At 31.7% G+C, this 22,617-nt stretch overlaps 5 protein-coding genes across 6 annotated transcripts in view; 3 read left to right on the plus strand and 2 right to left on the minus strand.

Annotated features, from left to right (window-relative positions):
* Positions 1-37: 37 nt before the first annotated feature.
* LOC148172510 (protein spaetzle-like) lies at positions 38-4,695 on the minus strand. 2 transcript variants are annotated; one of them, XM_088039620.1, is made up of 4 exons: positions 4,493-4,695; positions 643-826; positions 284-593; positions 38-232 (listed from the first exon to the last, which is right to left on the minus strand). In XM_088039620.1, exons 1-4 carry the CDS (start codon positions 4,532-4,534, stop codon positions 55-57), a joined length of 714 nt encoding a protein of 237 aa, XP_087895746.1. In that variant the 5' UTR covers positions 4,535-4,695; the 3' UTR covers positions 38-54. The 2 variants fall into 2 exon arrangements, with proteins under 2 accessions (XP_087895746.1, XP_087895747.1); XM_088039621.1 differs by lacking the exon at positions 4,493-4,695 and adding an exon at positions 1,663-1,822.
* A 4,563-nt stretch (positions 4,696-9,258) lies between these two features.
* On the plus strand, positions 9,259-12,856 carry LOC148172511 (protein spaetzle-like). The gene is made up of 4 exons (XM_088039611.1): positions 9,259-9,669; positions 11,743-11,914; positions 12,063-12,456; positions 12,508-12,856. The coding sequence occupies exons 1-4, from the start codon at positions 9,619-9,621 to the stop codon at positions 12,749-12,751; spliced, it is 861 nt and encodes a 286-aa protein (XP_087895737.1). The 5' UTR covers positions 9,259-9,618; the 3' UTR covers positions 12,752-12,856.
* Positions 12,857-19,549: 6,693 nt separating this feature from the next.
* LOC148172512 (protein spaetzle-like) lies at positions 19,550-20,785 on the minus strand. Its single transcript, XM_088039775.1, has 4 exons — positions 20,767-20,785; positions 20,052-20,400; positions 19,737-19,999; positions 19,550-19,641 (listed from the first exon to the last, which is right to left on the minus strand). The coding sequence occupies exons 1-3, from the start codon at positions 20,783-20,785 to the stop codon at positions 19,801-19,803; spliced, it is 567 nt and encodes a 188-aa protein (XP_087895901.1). The 3' UTR covers positions 19,550-19,641; positions 19,737-19,800.
* A 622-nt stretch (positions 20,786-21,407) lies between these two features.
* Positions 21,408-22,370, plus strand: LOC148172513 (uncharacterized). Its single transcript, XM_088039776.1, has 4 exons — positions 21,408-21,514; positions 21,572-21,599; positions 21,786-22,134; positions 22,181-22,370. The coding sequence occupies exons 1-4, from the start codon at positions 21,473-21,475 to the stop codon at positions 22,368-22,370; spliced, it is 609 nt and encodes a 202-aa protein (XP_087895902.1). The 5' UTR covers positions 21,408-21,472.
* Positions 22,371-22,494: 124 nt separating this feature from the next.
* Positions 22,495-22,617, plus strand: part of LOC148172514 (RYamide receptor-like) — a 55,341-nt gene continuing 55,218 nt past the window's right edge. Inside the window, exon 1 of the mRNA XM_088039583.1 lies at positions 22,495-22,571. The gene's annotated coding sequence lies outside the window, so the exon portion shown is untranslated. The remainder of the gene's footprint in view (positions 22,572-22,617) is intronic.

Here is a 22,617-nt window from a genome sequence, read left to right on the forward strand (position 1 = left end):
TATAACGTATTTACATGTTTTATTTAAATTCCAGGAATAAAAACCGATTGTCACTTAATTGGTAGATCTGGAAACTGTACACACACAACACGACGGCACTTCGAAAGAGTCAAACACAAATTTATCGTTATCTCCTAGGACCATCAATCTCTTATGAATATATTTTTGTTTGCAGTAGGAAATGTAGTCTGACGGAAAGTTTCTGCTGAATTTACATTTCTCATTCTCACTCCTGAAACCCAAACGTGAATTAAAAAATAAGTGCATCAGCCGAAAAACTTACATGCAAGTTTCAAACACGATTCCTTGCTTGTGTCCTTCCACATTGACAATAATTTTTTCTATCTTCATCGTGTTGTTCGCTTTCTGAGGGTAAATCGTATGAATTTTAGTTTCACAAAGCGCCATTTCATCGGTATTGAATCTATTATTAATAACTACAGGCCCTTCTTCTGTTTGAAAGTAGTTTTTTATAAATTGAGATCGATTTAGGATATTTTGTATTTTATCTTCTGGATATTCTGCGACATTCGTGCAGAGACCGAAAGGACAGCTTCCATGGCTGGTGCCCGGATAAATTATCGGGTTTTCGTCTGCAAAAAGATATTTCATGTTTGACTAAAAGAAATTAAAGGATCATACCCTGATAATCTAATTTTCTGTTTGTGCTTCTACTGTCAATTCGCTCATTGTATGTATGTGGAATTGAGTCATTATTAGAGTAGATATCTCGATTTCTTGTTGATCCATCACTCATGTGTGGTCTGGTCTGCGGTCGTGGAGTTGGCCGGTAATAATAGTCGGTGTGGGCGGCAATGGGAAACGTCTGAAAATGTGATAATTAAAGGTTGAAAGGTGCCGTCTGGTAGAATTTGTGTCGTTAAAAATTATTTAGAGGAAAAATTGCCTAAAGGTTTCAAACAAGTTTGTGGATTTAAATTAAAACCAAGACATTCTTTTAAATGTTTACCCATTGCGATTCAATCGAGAAAATTATCCTTTTTCGCAATCTTGCCCGAGTCAACCCCATTATTAAATAAACACTTTACAAACATTGAGTTCTGTTCTCGCAACTTTACACTTTAAACCGATTTGAGACCAATGTTATCCGCTCTGAATTCCCCATTTTTTTAGCATTAAAGTTAATGTTGCGAATTAAGATGTCGTCGACTCGTTATGCTCCATTAGAAGCAAAAATGAAGATTTACATAAAAACACACTTCTATCTTAAACGAGCGCGCATTTCTTAACCAATTGACGTCAAAGTATTTTTCTTTTTGAAGAAGCTGTGTTGGAGTAATAAAATATTTTGAACCGGTTATGATGTGCTGAAAATTTAATATAAATGTAAATTATTTCACATCACCTACAGCTGGAATAGTTGAATTGATAATTTAGTATTTAGAACTCAATTGCTTTAAAAATAAACTGGAAACGATTAGATTGAAACAGTTACAGTCTATATAATTAAAATAGATTTGTCAGAATTGGTCAGTTTAACTGTCTGACCATCTTTTTTCTGTGCTTTTAATAAAATCCAGTAAGCTTCCAAAATTTATTTAAAAAAGTTTTAGCACTGCAAGTTAAAATTTCTTAAACTGTTTCACTTTAAAGGAAAACAATAATTTTGGCAATTTTCAACGGTTCTATTCTGCTTCCTACCTTTAAATGGTCTAGCAGGAAATTCCAAGTTTAAGTAAACTGACGTAAATACTATATTGATTGCTCTTTACCCATGACGACTTTTTTGGCGAGACTGTTGCGTTGAACCTCCTGAGAGGCCGAAAATTTAAATGTTACACTTAAAATTAAAGAAATTCAAAGTTCAAATTTTACAACACGACGATACTAATAAAAAATGTTATATTATGATAATTTCGTAAATTTTTAATTAATTAGAGTAATTTATTTATAAGAACCAGTACGAGTCGGTTGTCAACGAAAAATGACTGCAAAAACAAGAATTTATCAAACTGTTAAGTTGATATCAAAGTAATTTGCTCATTAATTTATTTACAGAAAGTGGTTGTATCATTAAAAATTAAGACAAAACCGGTCAGTTTACAATGTTAACAAAACCCAAGTTCAACCTCAATATTTTATCGTGCCATATTGATCTTTAAGGTCAAATCGCAATATATTTATTTCACTATAATCTCAAACTTGCTGAAGCTTAAGACAAGTTTACTGTTAACAAGATCAGACAACATGCTATAAGGGGGATGTGATAAAAAAACAACACTCTTTGCACTTGCTTTTTTACGAGGACCCAAACCAATGACCCAGCGCATGTTAGCTGTAAAAACACAATATAAAAATACGTCCAGCATGGAGTCTACATCTCTGAAAAAGTGTACACAATTTGAGTAACTTGATTTGAACCCCTTTTTAATTAAGCCAAATTTATTAGATTTCTTTTTCACCGTAAAGAACAATTATTTTTCCAAATTCATTTTCCAGTTGAAGTGAGGTATTAAAATTCGGCATAATTAAATCAAACGACCAAGTTTGCGCAAAAAAGACAAATCGTATCTGACAGCTAAAAGCACTTTAATATGGGTTTTTAACTAAATTCGCTTCAAACGTATTATCCTTTTGATATTTTTATTAAATGGAATTGAAGTTTGCTGGTCTGACGGTAATTCTCGTGATTTTAAAAATGTATTTGATGATAATAATTTAAGGAAGTATTATGCACTTACTGGGTAAATACCGCAAATATTAAAATGTTGCAAAATTATAGGTACTGTTCAACCTTGAAAGTTATAATTTACAGAAAAGCTGTTTCAATGAAACTTGTTTTTCATATTTGTTAGTCTTTCTATTATCAGTGCCTTTAACGATCTTTGATTAGAGCAAATTATGTCTTTGCAGGTTGCATGCTGCGGCAGGTTCCTTACATGCTTCTGTTTCATTTCTTTTTATCACATGTTTGTTTATTTAATCATGTGATACCTATTTTTTTATTATTCAATGTAAACATATCGGTGCTCTTGCTTTGCAAGTTCTTAAAACTGATAATTTTACATTCAAATATATTCGTAGAAACTAAATTAATGATTTTACGATAATGAAATTTTTTGTCACATTCTTGACAAAACTGTTATAGCATTAGTTTGAAAACTAAACATTCGTATTTATGTAAATTCAATTAAATTAAGTTAGATCTTCATGTCGGGGTTCTTTGTGTTGGAAGCAATTTGTCAAAAAAAATCGTTAATTCTTAAGCCTTGAACCATTTTTTACAGCGTTAATAAGCAAAGTTATAAGGAATTTAAAAGTTTTATTGATCTGACTCATTGAAGGAAATATGTTTTTTAAAAACTAATAAGAATTTTTCTTCCAATATGCCTGCATATGCTTAAAATCTTAAAATAATAAATCATTCAATGACTTACTAAAAGAGTTTAAAGTGCAACAACCTCTTTATAAAAACAATCAACACAATTTAAAAGAAACATTTATTTTTTCATAGTCAATCTACGGATTAGAATTATTTTATGATATAAATCCAATTGATTTTAATTCTTTAAATTGAGGGACGTCCACTAAAAGTAATAGCAGGTGAAAGACACATTAGTAAACATACATAACCAGCAAGAGAAACGACGCCCCTTGAAAATCATCAAAAGAACGACGGTTTCAATCCTTAAAGGATATGAACACGTAGCTAAGGAATGAGCAACATTGGAGGAAAATTGCAGGCAATGACGAAAAAGCACTTCATTACAAAAGCAATCAAGGAAAACTAAAAACGTTCGAGAAACCACGAGAATCTAAAAAAAGTCTAGAAGATATAGAAACATAAAAAAAAAGTTATAATTTGGCAATGCTGATGAAAAATTTGTCAATAAAACTCAGCTGTTGATTTCTCTTCCGTTCAGGGAATTCCAGATCTTGATTAACAAAATTTGTAATTACATTATTACTTAACCCCGGTTGGGTACTTTCCACTCAGAAGACGACAATAGTTCTCCAGAATTGAGAAGTTTCTCTAAATTTTAATTTTTAAGATTTCAATTGAAACTTTACATGCCATAACCTCGCTCTCCTTCATTCATATTTTTAAAGGTGCCAATGGTGTACAATTTGGTTCAAATTTTGTTTTGAAATGTAATTACAACGACTAATTACATTTCATTATCATTTGATGAACTACACTCGAGTGGCCTTGTACTTGACTGTGATTAAATTTTTAGTTTACATATCCAATGTTTGTATAACTTGAAGATAGCATCTGGTAGCGATTTCCTCAGGGTCTCGTTATGCACTTATTAGTTTTGTGACAAATGGAGTGAAAGCGCTAATCTATATATCGCACTGAATTTTAAAAAAATTGTATTAAAATAAAAGCATAAGCAGCACAAATTGTTTGATGTTAAATCATACAATTCTTAAGGCACGCAACGGAATATTGTGTACTCAACTTACCGACTTGATTGGTTGTATTCTTTAAATATTAACTTAAAAATAAATTAAGTAAATTGCTTACCAAGGACAATAAAGCGACTATAACATTCGCGGTCCCATTCATTGCTATTCTCAAACTATGGTTCTCAACACCTCGCGGCACTTATATATAGGCAACTACTACCCCCAAACACCATCATTCAAGACTGAAGAATCTGATCTGCGGCCGTTGAGCGTCTGACCGACCACAACGTTTCCGCTGTACTACACCAGAACAACATTGAAATTTGTTGTATATTGACAAGGACACCAAGTTAAATAGTGATATTGTCAGAATGAGATAGCCGTACATAATTTCGTTGCATTATTTTTATTTTTCTGCTCATCGAACCGTATTAGCTGGAAAAGTGTGCAAAAAACCTAACCTGTACTAAAATGGTTTGATCAGGTTTTTTCCGGGATACCGGAAGAACAACCTGTGCACGGAAACTATTAAAAATAGATACTCTAAAAGTTGACTCTCGATGAATCATTGCTGAATAGAAAAATAGAGGTCGTCTTTTATAAATAAAATGATAAATCGTTGGATTACGTGAAAACAAAAGGTTTAATAGTCGCTCCTTACAAGCTGTTTCTTGGCGGATATCACGCAACTTGAGATCTAACTAAATTTCCTACATCCATTTAAGCTCTTCCCGTAAACCTTGCTGCGTTTTTTAGTTTTCACTGAATATACTTTTTCCACGAGAGCGAGTTTTCAACTTAACATGTTCATGTTTTTGTTATATCATGTTTAGTAGGTCAGTTTTATGTTTAGAAAATTTAAATAAAAGTGAACATGAGAGGTGGATTTGGAAAAACCATTGCGTTTACGTGCGCACAGATTATATTGTTACAATTACAAGATATTTTTGCAAGAACCGGATTAGTTGGGATTCATTTGGGAAATGTTTTAACTAAGCTTGAGAATAAGATTGAGGTAGTTTTCCCAAATTGCACCAGAAACGTGTTTTGTCTCAAGTATAAGCAAAAAAAACTGGTTATTATTAAATGTAAATTTTTCAGGCTTTAAAAGCACAGTTCTGCGCTACATTCATTTCTTGATGTAATAAGATGAACGGTAAACTGGATTTCATATCGTGGTAACGTCACTAGCTGAAATAATTTTTATGTTCGATTGCAAATACTGAACTCTTTATGGCAGACTTTTGTAGCCATAAACTGACATTTTATGGTAGTATAATGTTTACTACCATAAAATTAACTAATAATTAGTTGCTTTTGTTAAAAAAAAAGTTCGAATATAAACTCTATGGATTCGGCCGTAAAGCAATCTATCAATTACTTATTATTAGCGACTTTGTCATAAAAAAATTGAATGTTCCTATTAATTCATTCAAAACTAAGAAGCAGAGTATTAAAAAATATAAACAAATTCCGATTTTTTTATTTCTTTATCGGTCTGCACAATTATTGACTTTTTCATTTTTAGAAACTTTCACATTCATGTTTCAATGTCACATTGATATTTATCTCGCACGCATTTTAAAAATAAAAATAGTGGTTCAGTTTTTTATGCCTTTGAATTTTCATTTCACATGTGTGAACGCTAATGTACAATTTTGAGGTTTTATTAGATTAAGCATTCGGAATGGTTTCAAGAATTTTGAAACAAATTAACAGAATAAATGATTTTGAAAAATAACTGGTTTTATCACAATTATAAATAATGTAATTGCACAATGCTTGCTACCACACCATTTGCATTTTAATAAATGAAAGTGTTTATATTTTGTGTGAAAAACAATAACTGTGGTGGATAAAAATAAGTATCTTGCAAAATATAACTAAAATTATTTTAGAAGCTCTTGGTGTTTTTAAGCCCACTGAAATGTTTAAAATAACCTCTAGATCTTCTTGGAGATTTAATAAGATAAGACACACCTCTGACGCACTAAAATACCTCAAAAATTGCCTAATTTTAAAAACAATGAACTGAATTGACGTTAGCTGATTTTCTTCTCATGTAAAAAACTATGTGATCCAAACACGGCAGTAACGGAAATTTAATTTATTTTAATGCGTAGAATATTAATAAAAATAATAAATTACCATGCGATATGAAAATTATGGAAATTTTAGTTGCTAATTATTCTCTTGTAATTAATACAAAGACATACATAAATGTGTGGTTTGTGGTTTGTAAATTATGCAAATTTAAAAGTTCTCAAAGAAATATCGGAGATGTTATCTATTGTAATGTTTCTTAATCTCAACTCTACACTCATAATGTGGAATAAATGACGGTAAATGCATCTAATATTTAGTTCTTGCTAAACGCTCAGTCAACATTTTGATGGGGTTTTATTTTTCGTATTAGACTAGGTTGGAAACCGTAAGAAACTTGAGCATTAGGTACGGTCGTTTTGCTGTTGATATAATTATCGTAAATGTGGTGACTGCTATAAATAGCAAATTAATTTACGGAAACAAATTTACATATTATATTATATATTATATACTCGCATGGATAGAAAACTGCGTAATAATTTTTATCTTGGTTATTACAAGTGTATGTAGGTGGAATAACAGGTACAATTATGCCGTTTAATTACCTTATTGTTCTGGGAAAATTTTAAGTTTATTGTAGTTATTTAATCTGAATTTCAGTCAGTTCAATAGTAAAACTTATTCAATTCATTATTACTCATTATTTGTTATCGCTCAACATTTAGAGAGGCGAGAAAATAGGGACTTTAAGTTTGAACTCTTAAACAACTCTTGAAAATGACTCTTTAAACGTTAAACGGTTTGCAGGAACTCTAATAATAGGAAATTGCAACTTACAGTATGTATTGCATAAAACTAAAATATCTACGTTAATGACAATAAAATCTTGTAAATTCAGGAATGGTATTCTCCAAAAGTTGGAATTTTTTGTTTCGTCTTGAAACTCTTTGAAAAAGGGTTTTGAACTAGTTATAGTCTATCAATACAGTACAACAGTAACTTTACATACAATTTAATTTAAAATTAAATTTAATCACAAGTGCTGCAAACGATTTAATCAGCCGTAAGAGGTTGTTTAATGTTAGCAAAGGAGATTATTGCATAGCAAACTTGCGGATTTCGATGCAAACTCTAAATATTGACTTATACTCATTTTCTTTGTATCTCAATAAATTTCAAAAATAAACATTTGCTTTACTGCTTACTCAAATCCAAGCTGATTAAAAATGTGCTATGTGCATTATAAAATTTATTTGAGCGTTTCCAATCTATTGGATTTAGTTTTATATCGATTTTCTAAAATAACGAGGATATTTTATAACAGTTTAAGTTGTGTTTTTGCTTTGACGATCTAGCAATAAGAAATGAAAGGAAATGATTTTTTCCTTTTAATTGGAACTTCAGACATGTTAAGTCGACGAAAAATACTAAAGAAATAACAGAAAAAAGAAACGGACTTTGGCCAACATTTCATAGAATTGTTCCTAAAACACATAAAATAATAATAACATTTCAATAAAAATGAGTGTAATTTTTTTATTTAATTTTTATGGTGTCGAAGAAGTGAAGTTAGATTCTTTGTTAGTTCTGAGAAGCATTTCCGTTCCAGGATTTTATTTACCGTTTCAGAAGAGTCGCAAATGTTGAATTTGAAAATGTCAAACCCTCGAATGTTGTTCGTGGGTGTCATTACTTTGTGGCCTATGCAACACATTTTACAGAAAAGAGTTAATAGTTGTGTTGTTGCCGACTGTAATTTTGACACACTTTTTTTCTCCTTACTTTAATTTGGGCTTGCTTTGTTTTTTTTCTGAAAATGTTCTTGGAAATGTTAATGGAAAATTCCTAGGAATAGTTTTTCTACTTTTTCGCGGAACCAGTATAGCATGGCAATTATGTAGTTGGAAAAAACTGTTTTAGATTTTCCAACATTCAAATCCCTGCCCAATGAAAATTCAGAAACAGGTAATGATGAAAACAAATAAATAACATCTGGATATAGAAAAGCAGTACATAATGAAAAACTTTGAAAAGCCTCCTAGGGAGAGAAAAATTTAATTTAGAATCAACGTACAGAATTTAATTACAAGAAAAGTCGATGTGTAGATTATCAGAATGAAAACAAATCTATTATTTCATATAAATATTTCAATTTTATTATTAGATATGTGGTTTAACACCAGGGCGTCATGAATAAGGCTACGATGTTGACAGAATATTATGTGTGCTTAATATCGCTTGGTATTTATCTATTTATTGGTACAATTCTTCTATTAAAATTTTTATATAGCAAACCGGATATATCGCACCAATTAAGTTTTTATCAGTTGAGCTAACCTAGTTTATTTGCTTACCTAGGAGACTACAAAGTCAGGTAGAATAAAATATTCTTCTCACAATTTTTCAAGTAAACATCAAAATTGTTGTTCCGAGGTCCACAATGACAAAACAAATTAAGAAATTTATTGTCTGAACATTTTTAATTAACATTCTTAATTAAATTATATCCATTCTTTCCAGAAATGAAAGATGAACAGAAATGCTAAGCTTACCAAATCAGATTTTAAAAGGAACTGAAATCTTTTAAACAAAATTGTTGAATATGTAATGTTGGGAATGTGGGAAACAAGCCATTGTGCCCCAACCAAACCAAAGCTTTCAACACATCTTTCACAGTGAAATCGAAAGTAACCACTAATACCACCCAACGGTAATCCCCAAAAGATTTGTTTATCTCTCCTGACTTTCACGAACATCAGTATGCGCCTAATTGCTTCAACAGTAAGATATGTAAATTTCTACATAATAAAACATATACCTATAAACATAGAAACAAAACTAGTTTTCATTAGTGTGAGTTGTTCACTTGTCAAGTAAGGTGCTACGTTCAGTGCCGACATTTCTTTTTGATTTGGAGAAATTAATAAAACGTGATGGAGTTTAATATTAGTGATAATATAATCCCAGAAATAGTGTGCTACTTTTGGTAATCCACCGATTTTATTTATTAGTGTTTGGTGTTGCGATAACAATTTTACATGGACTTATTTTATACATTTATATAGCTATGAATCAAATTGTGTCGATATTTCGCTTTGATTCGGCATTTCATGAGCATTTACAACCAACAGCCAGAAGCCTTTGCAAACTAGTGCATGTAACTGTTAATACGTCTTCGGCGAATTATTGTAGAAGACGATGTTGAATTTTTCCTGCTGTCTGTTTACTTCAGTTTTGCTTGCTGTAACGGTGAGTTCTCTTCTTTGTTTTGATTTATATTATTATTCTGGGAATTTATTTTTAACCTTTAGATACATGGTAATTAAACCTGTTGTTCAAGTTCATATTTAATTGCTTTTATATTCCAACTAAAGTGCATGGTATAATTGTTGCACGGTGTTTTATAAACCGACCTGTGTGAATCATAGCACGATAAATTAAGTGATTTCTAACAATGCTTGCTTATAATTAGCTCCAAGTTCTTATAAATTTTTGTTTGCTTAGTTTTTTTCGAAGATGTGCTGTTTCAGTTCTGTTTGTTGAGCATGGTCAGGTCAAGTTCACCATTTTTCAAAATTCACAAAATTTTATTTAAAAAACAAACATTCGTGTAAGTTCAATTATGTGGGCATTCACTACATATGTGTATTATTTGAATATCTCAACGTCATTCATTTTTATGTTAATACTTGCGGCTTGCATTTCAACATTCCGACATTTTTGTGGGGTGAACTGTCATAAGTCAGTCACAAGAGAAATAACAAATTTCACAATTGCAGTGTAAAATTGAGATAAAAGTTCAATTAAATCAAAAATACATATACATATACAATATATTCCTGGAAAAATGCGAACAAAAACGCGCAATAAAAAAAGTTTTCTAAATAGTTCTGTAACGATGTTTTGGAGGAAATATGTGCCAGGTAAAGGGTAAATGGAAGATAGGAAAAAAGTGAAATTAAAACAGTTACATTGAATTAAATTGCCAGAAAACAGTTACTTTTGGGGAATTCTGAAAAAGTTATGGGAATTCCATGGCAGTTTTAGAAAGGAGAAGACCCAGATTAAAAATCGGCTGAAAAGAGAAACTGATAAAGGATGAGGAGACTTGTGGAGTAAGATAAGGAATAAATAATTCAAACGCCACGGGCCTTCTAGGCCTAAAGTGTTGTTAAATGTAGTTCGGACCGAAAGTTTCTGCAAAGTAAGATAATCCACTCGCTTATGACATGAAGTTTGGTAACAATCAATACTAACAATAGGAATCACTGCAAATTTATTACATTTTGTCTCATCGTTCTAAAATTGCTTGAGTTTTTCGATAAAGTTCTTATTTAAAAAGTGTTCAACATTCAATAAACTAGACCTAGTTTTCTTAAGGAGTAAAGACTATCGATCGCTTCTATTCATGTGAAACGTTATTAAGTGACATATTAAATTATTCCGAAAACTTTGGTGATTCAAATAAATGTCTTAAAAAAGATTTTACAGACAGGAAATTTTATTGTCCCGCAACTCAAACAAGAATTCAAAGTAACGCTGTCTTAATCGAAATTGAAACATCAATATTTACTTAACATTTTCGCAGGAAAAAAGGGTAAAAAATGTTCTATACTTACTACCTCGCAGTTTGTTTCTCTCGTACATTTGCAAATTGAAGGTTGGATTATACACCTGGGGAATATGTTTTTGGGGTAATCTTTTTATTTATTTATTATTCTGATAAGCATATTATGCAGACGGGTATGATAATGATACGATAAATCAAGGATTAGATCTTGTAATATTATTAGTAGTATCGGAATTATGCAAGCTGTACTCGGAAGAGTTTAGAAAAAAAAGAGTTTAGCTGGGTATTCATGAGTGGGGGTTAATATGATCATGTGCTATAGAAATCTGAAACGTGCTGATTTTACTAATTCGTTCATTTTTTGTTCCAAAATTTTGAATGGATTGGAGTAGGACATCTAAAAACATTTCTAATTACTGTATTCTGCATAATCGTAAATCATTTACGACGATGGCGACGTGATTATGCTGTTCAAGGAAGAAATGCAGTTAAAAAAAACTGATACTACTTATAGAGACCATATTTTCTTGATATCAGTAATTGAATACAAAACCTATGACTTGTAGAGAACTAAATATTTTTGTCTAACTTAAATAGGCGAATGAAACATGAACAATCATTTCAAAGCATAGCAAAAAGTTTGTAGTCATCTTCTATTTTTACATTTTATTTAATTGCTTTGCCACAGACAACAAAAAACGCTTTGCATAATGCATTTCTCGAATCTTCAAAGACTAAAAGCATGTTGTTAGGTAAACTACCCGTCTGTGGAAGCTCGACCTCAGCTGGTATCACCAATTGACGAAGCCCTTAGTAAACTAACTGAAGCATTCAACGACACCGCAGTTAGTTTTATTAAACATCTGACACCAAACACTTCAAGGAATGAAAATAACAAGACGAAAACAAGGATTTTATTCCGAGGTATGCGTACAAAAAAGAAACCTTGCAAGAGATGAGATAATCGTAAAAGAATAATGTTAATTTTATGTACCAACGTTTTTCAAAAAATTGGAACCTTGCATCAGTGAAACTGCGCACTACTCTTACACGATTCTTTTCTTTGTTTTAGGCGATTTGCTTGGTGATTTCAGCGACCAAGACATCATTTTCCCCGATAGTTATCAAGTGATTTTTGATAACATCCCTAAAATCAACAGTGCCCCGAAATGCTCTAAAGGGAAAACGTTCTGTGAAACCTACGACTCCTATCCTTACCAACAAATTAAATCAGCTCTTCACCGCAATAGAATCAGTACCGATCTCTTCGGAACAGATGAAATTGTTGAAGATCGTTACAGCATAACCAACAGAAACGGTGATTTCGAAGCTTTTATTTGTTCGAGTATTTCGAAAACCGTTTTTCCTCGTGTCGGAAAAAACAAAAATAACAAATGGAAATACATCATAAACCAAAATGAAAAAGATGGACTCGAACAAGGAGTTAGAGTCGAAACGTGTCGAAAGTAAAAAAAATAATCCCACATTTCACTTTAATTAAAAATTGTTGTTTACAGCGAAGGCTCATCGTGCGATTTAATTGGAGACAGATTTAACGGCTACATAACGAGTTGTAAGCAAAAGTACATGTTGCGGAGGATGATGTCTTTGTCTGAAAACGGTGATCCTGTTCCGGACACTTTCCAGCTGCCGTCAGCTTGTTGTTGCTCGTACAAGAAGGATCTTAGTTTTTTGGCCAGATTTGGAACGGAGGAAATTTCCGCTAGGAACAAAGCGAGAATCAAGTCTGCGTCGCCCTAGTTACTATTATAATCATGTGAAACATGGAAATGGGAAACTGCGAATAATTTATTTTTTACCAATTAGAGTGTACATGTAGGAAATAAACGTCTGCATAAACTGGCAGTCATAACTGTTTAATATTTAAATTGTTGCTGTCATTCACTTAGGGCCGATTGCAGAAACGCTGATTAAACAATGGACTATAAAATCCTGGATTAAATTTAGTCCTGAACTATATTTTGATCCTATTGCAGAAACGTGGTTTATAGATGGGATTACGTAATCCAAGATGAAACGTTTTTGATTGAGAACGAACCACATTTTTGACATGTAACTTCACGGATTAATCCAAATAATGGGTACTGCAGAATAGAAAATAAAAAATTACCCACATTCAAAATTATTTCTTATGTAAGTATTGTATTGCTGGTTATACCTAAAATGTCGTTTTAACTGGATATGTACCAACTGTGACACTACTGTAAGTAGAAGATTTATCTTGCTTGGAGATTTCTGCAAGACTAAGGGGTTATGGGGGTTACTAAGAACTACTGAATTATTGTAAAAATAGCGATATTCCTAACATTTCTCCTAACATGACTTTCAAATCATAGAAATTAGTTTTTATTTGTAAAATTATTCATAATTAACTGTCTCAAAGTTAAAACCTGTTCATTATTTTAGAATAAGGTTATTCTCGAGTTTACCATTTTAAAAGGCTTTGAATTGAGATGTTCAAAATACTAAATTGCACTTTCTTACTTTTATTATAAAAATCACAATTTTTAGAGAGTTTTTCTATATATCAAGCGCTATAAAAACTAATTAAAACGGTTAGGAAATAACAAAGTTACGATAAAAGGAAAAAGTTAGAAAGATATTTCTTCGAATGCAATTAGTTATGAATTGTAGAATGTCGTATTAAAATTGTATCCAGACTATTACAGAGAATTTATGCCTAGAATTTGACTTAATTAGTTAGTTTTTCGATTTTTTACTTTGTAAAGGTTTTCCAGTGTAGGGTTTTGTATAATACGTTTATCAAAACTTTGGTCAAAAAGTCGTCTAGAGATTTTTTCTCTTTCAAAAGCTATTAAAACGAACGAAATCGGTTAAAAAATAACGAAGTTACTGAATTACGATAATGAATGAGGCAGGTATGTACGTATAAATTTTTGATTTTTAAACAAAATGCTTAAATTTGATGATTTGAATTCGAAATGAACATTCTTTTGGTTAGTTGTTTTCACCCTACATTTTTGCTTAGATTCAAAAAATTGTAAAACATGAACCCACATCTACTTGATTTGGGTGAGCTAGCTCATAAGCTGTTGTGGTTCACCTATGTCTGATTCCGGAAAACACAATAAAAAATCATGTTTAGTTGAACATCCAGAGCTATGATAAAAAAGTGCCTGTCACCTTTTCCATTAATAAAGATTGTTTTGCCATTTTTTCAACATCCACAAGTCGCAAAACCACATAACCTCAAAGATTTTACTTCGAACTGTCAATTTAGTTCGTCCTATAATCCATCAAACTTGTGGGATTATGTTTAGTCTCAGACTATATCGTTTAATCCAAGATTAAGTCGTTTGTGCAATTCATATTTCGTTTAGGCCCGATTGCAGAAACGAGGATTAAATTTTTAGTTCAAGACTAAAGCTTTAATCTACGATTATACGTCAAATTCGATTGCAGAATAATATTTTTTGTTTGGGGCTAAATGTAGTCCGTGACAAAAAATTTAGTTCTGAACTGTAGCAAGGACTAAACGAAATATGGATTGCACAAACGACTTAATCTGGGATTAAACGATATATTCTGAGACTAAACAAAATCTCACAGGTTTGATGGATTATAGGACGAACTAAATTGACAGTTCTAAAGAAAATCTTTTAGGTTATGTGGTTTTGCAACTTGTGCAAGTTGAAAATAATGGCAAAACAATCTTAATTAATGAAAAAGGCGACAGGCACTTTCTTATTATTGCTCTGGACTAAACATGATTTTTGGATGTGCGCGTATTATGCATTTTCAGAAATCAGACATAATTGGGCTACAAGAGCTTATGAGCTAGGTTGCCAAAATCACGTACTTATATGTGGGGTCATATTTGCTTATTTTTTGAAAACAAGCACAAATATTGTGTAAAAACCACTGACCAAGAGGTTGTTCTTTTTGATTTCAAATCAGTTTAAGTATTTAGGGGTTGTTTAAAAATCAAAATTCATTCATCAACTTTGTTATTTTTTAACCGATTTCGTTCGTTTTAATAGCGTTAAATAGAGAAAAAATCTCTAGACCACTTTTTGATCAAAGTTTTGATAAATAAATTTATTGGATCAATTCTTGGTGTTGACAAAAATTATCCAAAATACAATTTATTCTCAAATACCAAATGCTGACGCGCGTTTCGATAGCAATGGTCCCATCATCAGATGATTCAAAACGCGCGTCAGCATTTTTTGACGAAATTTGGTGTTTGGGAATAAATTATATTTTTGATAAAGTTTTGATAGATAGTGGGAGTGTTCCTATACAAGATCTTACACTGGATTCTAGACATAAGTCGGATGTCCCAAGCAAAAACACAGTATCTGCTTTTAAAAAAAAAATAATAGAGCTAGAATTAATTTATTTAAAACGCTTTCAGAAATGATTTGAACTGTACTTTTGTTATTTATCTGAAAATTTTTAAATGACAAAAATATAAATGACAAGTGTAATGTTAAAATCATTTGTAAAGACATTTTAAATAGGTCATTTCTAGAACCAGTATTTTTTTTAGAGCAGATATTGTATTTTTGCTTGGGACAGCCGAAATATTTTGTAATAGTCAGGATAATATTTTAATACGACATACTACAATTGCAATTAGAGCTTTGTTTCTAATTTTTCTTTTATCGTAACTTTGTTATTTCCTCACCGATTTAATTAAGTTTTTATACCTTTTGATATAGAGAAAAACTCTCAAAAATGGTGCTTTCCATAATAGAAGTAAGAGAGTAGTACAATTTAGTATTTGGAATATCTCAATTCAAAAAAAAAGAGCCGTTTAAAATGATAAACCTAATTGTAAAATATAGTACAGGGTGTAATTTTGAGATAATAAATTATGTATAATTTTGCAAATAAAAACTCATTTCTGTGATTTAAAAGTCTTGTTAAGAAATGTTAGGAATTTCGATATTTTTCCAATAATTGAAAAATTCGGTAGTTCTCAGTAGCCCCCATAACCCCGTGCTATCTCCAAGCAAGATAAATCTTCTACTTAACAGCAGTGTCACAGTTGGTAGATCAGTTAAAACGACATTTTAAAACTTGCATTGCAATATTTACATAAGAAATAATTTTAAATTTAGATGAATTTTTATTATTATTTGCAAGTTTTGGATCCATCCGTGAAATACATGTCAAAATTGTGGTTCGTTCACAATCAACAACGTTTTATCCGGGATTACATAATCTCATCTATAAACCACGTTTTTGCAATTGGATCAAAATATAGTTTAGGACTAAATTTAATCCAAGATTTTATAGTCCGTTGTTTAATCAGCGTTTCTGCAATCGGCCCTTAGTCCTTGCTATAGTTCAGAACTAAATTTTAGTCACGGACTAACATTTAACCCCAAACAAAAAATATTATTCTGCAATCGAATTTGACTTATAATCGTAGATTAAAGCTTTAGTCTTGAACTAAAAATTTAATCCGCGTTTCTGCAATCGGGCCTTAATAAATTATAATAGTTACAGCATAATTCTAGTTTACATGTAATTTCATTTAGTGTGTAAATTAATTGAGAACATTAATTATAACTATCTTGTAAACAAAAAAAATAAAATCGGAATTTTTGAAGATGGTCATTTAGACAAACTTTCTCCAAGCATTTTATCATGTTCATGATTTGAGGTATAGCTATTATCATAAACTGATTACAAAACATTAAAGATAAAAAAAAATTATTTTTATTCAACGATTACAATTACCAAAATTTATAAAATACACCCTGCATCAATGGAGTAAAGTTTCGTAAAATAGTATGGTGGAAAATCACAATGATGTAAGTTATTTCTCACAGTTTCATAAAATTTGTTTAGATCCTTCTCAAGATGATAAACATCTGCATAAGCGTAATTCAAGCAATACGGGGTGCTACCTTCCGACCAGACTGTTTGATCACATAAGCTTTCATGCCCAGAAATGGTCTTTTTTAACCCATCCGAGATCTTGCAATCAAAAGGATTACCATATAACACCAGTTCCTTTTTTTCTAAAGACACTGTCGAACAATTTAAATCTGTTAATTTATTGTACGCCAAAGAAATTGCTAACTTTTGAATTCCAGGACTTGTCAGTTTTTCCAAAATATAAGAATCCCTGATACTGTTGTTACTTAAGTCCAAATACTTTAAACTTTTTAGGTTCAGAATTGGTTCGTTTTTAATTAATTTTATAGCGTTGGAGGAAACATCAAGAAATTCTAATTTGTCCATGTCAATTTCTGGTAAACTCGTAAGTTTGTTGTGACTGAGTGTTAATTGTTTTAAGTTCATGTACTGAAACACTTCGGCCTAAATAAATCTCAGCTTGTTATTATCAAGATGTAAAAATTGCAGACTTGAGGGAAAACTTCCAGGAGCGATATGGGCCAAGTTGTTGTTTCTAATGCTGATAATTTTTGTCCTATTGTCGTAAGTATTGAAAACATCCCCATCGATCGCTTCAATCAAATTATCAGATAGATCCACTTCTTCGACTTTAATGTATGCTAGACTCCGAGGCAGAACATTCTTAATTTTATTGTTAATCAAGTGTAACTTCTTCAGACTCATGTGCGGGAACTGAGATGGTTCGATGCTTTCTATTGTATTTCCGTAAAGTGTGATGTCTTTCAGACGACTGTTGGAAATAGTGCAATAACCTTCAATAGCAACAAGTTTGTTTAAAACTCCAACGATCACTAATGTTGACAATTTTACGTTATTTGATAAATGCAACAATAGATAATTTAAATTCAAAGAGTTTGATTTCATTGCAGCATGATCTGATCCAACGATTACGTTTGTTAAGCGATATATTTCCGGATAATTTTTCAAATCTTCGATGGTGTCACATATTGTCACATACGACTGTTTACAATCACTCACGATCACATCAAATAAACTCGCAGTAATAATAAACACTAAAAGGATGGTCTTCGACATTGTTAAGCGTGTGCAGAATTTTCTTGTACTGAGCTTTCTTCGTACAATGAAAACTGGTTTTTTATTTCCGATGCTGTCATGGGTCCAAAACTAGCCCGACAACCAGTTGTAGATTTTAAATTACATTAATTTTAATACATTATATTAGCAATACAAGAATTGTGAATTATTGTGTTAGAAGTAATATTAATTTTAATTATATGCAGGGTGTTTGTAGATTTCTGAATTACATATTAAATTTTTTCTATTTCGCGTTCATAATGAAGATATTTCGATACGCGTTTGAGGGTATTTCGGTATCGTAATGGACCAATCCCGTGCCAATATTTCCAGGAGCATTTATTTTTCTTAGGTTTGCAGCAGACAAACCGTCAACCTGCCGTCAACGTTGACAATTTAGATTTTGGTTTTGATAAACCATGATAAATCGATCAATACACTATTATTTCTTTTTGTACTTGGCTTAATAATTCATCGGAAAAAAACTCTTTGGATGCAAGAGAACCATCATGATCATGATCAAAATCTTCCCTCTCTTGGCTCCCTTGCGCTCCGGTAACCTCAAAACGTCACACCTGTCAAACTGACTGAAATTGGATTTGGCTACTTCGAATTTTTTTCCCGAACATTTTGCAAATGCCAACTACCCTAAAATTAATATTAATAAATATTTATATAATATTTATATAATAATTAATAAAAAATAGCGTATGATACTTGTTCATAATGCATTTTGCCGCACTTACTACTTTATGACACTCCTCGCTGCGCTCGTCGTGCCTTAAAAACGTGCGTGCGGCAAAATGTTCATTATGAAACGCGTTTCATAATATACTATTTGACAATTAGGTTTCGATATTTTGTCACGTGTATGATAAAGTTTCAAAAAATCTTGCTTTATTTAAATTATTATTATTCAATAAATTTACTGGTTGTAAATGAGGCCAAACTAGTATTTCAGAAACCTCTTAGAGTTCTTGATATATAACCTTTGATTGCAGAGAGCTCGCTTATAACTTCCACGATAATTTGAGTTGATAGTTTCTTGCAAACTGATAGGTAAATCGAATAACAGGAAGTTTAGATTTACAGAACTTGAATTAATTTGGCCGGCATCTTATCCAAGAATTTTGCTTCTAAAGCCTTCGATAGTGATATCATGGTTAATAAAAATGTAGCAACTTCTTCTAGTCTTAATAACTATCAGGTTATAGATTCAGAGGCATCTCGTCACTTGTAAAAGTTTAAAAAGCTCACGAAGTTTAAGAAAACGATGTTCGTCGTTGAAAAATTAAATGGACCAGAAAATTGGTAAGTGGAAATGGCATATGGGCTTAGTTTTAAGATAACTGCCTTCAGAAGATAAAATCGATGCCAAGTAAAAAATAGTACGTTGTTCAATATTGGAAAATTAAATTAAAAAAAGATGGTTTATTTGTTTACATTTCTATGCATTAGGTAATCACTAATCACATAAAAAATTCTCTAAACTACACACATACATCACTCAATTCCGGCAATTTTTAAATCAGATTATATAATTAAAGCTTTTAAATATTTCAAAATAACTAATGTATTTGTAACATTTTTTAAAACAAATCCACACATTTTGTGCTAACACAAGTATTAACACTGCCCTAGAATCCTGCAACTTCACAGTTCTTACAAACGTTCAATTTCATCGTACAAAGTACACTTCACTGGAACAGAAAACAAAAATCAAACAAAATAATTAAAAAATCGCGCAGATGACAAACAGATTTAAACTTTCTTTTATGATTTTATGAATACTTACTACTTCACATGAATGAAACTCGGTCAATTTTCTTCGTCACCGTCAAACGAATTCTAAGCCATTCTCAAGTATAAAACCCAGAAAACCGTGAAAAATTATATTCTTCTTTATAAGAGCAGCCGCACGCAGATGGAAATCTGTACCTATCCACGTACGGTCTCCCATTTTCATCAGCAGTCAAAAGTAACCTCTCCACAAACTTCTGTTTACACGTAGTCCGAAAATTTTTTACTTTGTCATAAAAACTGCACTTAGATTTCTTCCTAAAACACATTTTACAGTCTCAAAATTTAATTAACTTCATTCGTAACTTACACACATACTTCTATTGATACTCCTTGTCGATAACTATCTAAATTGTAGATAAACTTAATTTCGTTCTTCACATTGTAGGCAACTTTAGGATACACAATTGTTTTTACAGAAGGACATATATAAAACTCGTTTTTTTCCTCAATTCTTGTTTTGAGCCTTTCTTCATTTTCGTGTAAATTTTGGAAGTATTGAAAATATCTTGTTGCGTAAAAAGGACTTTGCAGAATATTATAAAATAAGTGCGAAGGATAGTTCGGGGGGTTCTCACAGAAAGTTTTGTTTTCACATTTGGGGATCTTTGAAATAAAATCGTCGTCTCTGAGTTCGGCCGAAGTTGGAAAAACTAAATCTGAAAAAGAAATAACTGTAAAAATTGATTAAACTTTAAAGAAATAACAGCAAAAATAAAGTTGTTTTGCAGGTTGGTAACTAAAATATTAATTGCTGCTACTTAGTCAGGTCATTAGTGATGACAGGTAGCTAAGTGGGCTCACCTCATTCCAAACTTTAGATTTCTAAACTGAGCAACAGCAACAGTTAGATGACCAACAATTCAAGTGAAAACAGAAAGCTTATCAACTTATCATTATTATAAGTTACATGGATTGTTACATTTACAGCGTTTTATCCTCCAACTTACGCTTTTCAACTGGCAACCGAGCGATGTACTGTTAACGAAGTCTACAACTAATTACCAATTAAATTCCAAACTTACCTCCACTTGGAAACCCCATAACAGACAATCTATAAACGCTCAATTGCAAAAAAACGATAAAGAATAATACAACGGAAAGAAACATGCACATTTCTTCTAAATCGAACTCAGCGAACAAGAAACACACCGCTTGTCCTACTGCTACACAACTTTGAACAAAACTGAGGTAAATATGACATTTCTGTTGAAAGCCAAGAGATTAAGTCAATAACACTTACCTGGCCACTTACACTTATCCCTCTAATAATGTGAAAAAGATATCATTACAAAGAAAGAGTTTGAAAGGTTGAACAGTGGGAGGTCGGCGTCGATGGGCAATGGCGTTTATCAAAACAGACACTGATTTTAGAGATAGGAGATTTTTAATGACAGAAAGTTTTTCTTTTGAATTTTAAGTTGTGTAAAGACCGGCTTCGTTGAAATCAGTTTAAAATATCCAGAAGTGTTTGAATTATTTGCTCTAATACAGTTCTAATAATAATCGCGTTGGAGAATCGATCAAAAACAACAGCTGATAAATATTTAGACAAACTGTAGTTAAAACGAGCGAAAATTAAAAAAAATAAAACGTAAAAGTATTAAATAACAAACATGAAAAATGAGTCATTAACACTTAAGTATCCCCTCTCTTATACAGGTAAGCCCTGTAACAAATGGGTCCTTCAGAAGTTATTGTGCAGCTGTGAGGCCCTAACACCTGATTGTAATGGCTAATTTTCATCTTTTGCTGAAGATGACAGCAATCTCGGTGAGTAAAATTTAACTATGAAGACGCTTCTAAGAAGTTAATGGTATAAATTTCCAGCTTATTTTTGGACTCCCGTTGGATGATTGTGAGTTCGATTTAAACTATAAAATTTAATAGTTTAGATATACACCAACGAAATAAAAAAACACGGAGCGCGGTGGTCGTTAATTCCTTGTTACACAACACGCTGTGCTCAAGCTGATTTTATTTATTCGTTGCTTAGAAATACAGACTCCGCAGACAATCTGAAAATTAATTTTTTCTGTTGCAGACCCTCCAAAACACTCGATTATTTTCCCGGAAAGTGACGACACAATTGTAGCTTTCGTTCCAAAATGTAGCAACAACAGAACTTTTTGCGAAGATGTCGATATTTACCCTCAAAATAAATTTTACGACATTCTCAAAAACACAACTTACGAGCAAGAATATTTCAATTCCCAAGCCGTAGAACAGGACGGTTCGATCAGTGGCCGATTTCACCCCGAAAAAGAGCACTATCTATGCAATGTTCGAACGCGAAAATTGTATCCACGTGTGGCCCGAAATACTAAAAAAGAATGGAAATTTGTTTACAATTTCGGGAAATATAAACAGGAAGTGACCACAGAGGAGTGCATGTAAGTCAGGTTTACAAAATTCCAAAAATTGAGACGTTTTTTCTAGAACTAAAGGAAGTTGTACTGCTCTTCAAGGATCCCCAAAAGAAGTGAGAACGCGATGTTTGCAGAAATCAAGCGATAGGTTGCTGTTGGTTGCTGACAAAAATGGAAATCCAGTTTGGGATTTGTTTTGGTTTCCTTCAGCTTGCGTTTGTTCTTATAAACCTACAATAAGTTTTAATACACTGAAATAAGTAAATTTTGGATCTTTTTGTTAGACTGAATTTCTACAACGATTAATCTAAACACCTGATTAAATTTATAACACTTTGGTCTATTAATAACACGAGCATGATTTAGATTTAGTTTTTCTAGAGAAGATGAGTGGTGCGGTGCGTGGTTAGAATAAGTGTATGATTCAAAAGGGATAATAACAAAGCATTTGCATTAAAGTGGTGAGACAATTAATTACTAGAATAACATTTCAAAGCAGTTTTGTAA

The sequence above is a fragment of the Gnatocerus cornutus genome, chromosome 6 (assembly GCF_029298725.1).
Source record: "Gnatocerus cornutus isolate USDA-ARS CGAHR chromosome 6, icGnaCorn1.1, whole genome shotgun sequence".
NCBI classification, from domain to species: Eukaryota; Metazoa; Arthropoda; class Insecta; order Coleoptera; family Tenebrionidae; genus Gnatocerus; species Gnatocerus cornutus.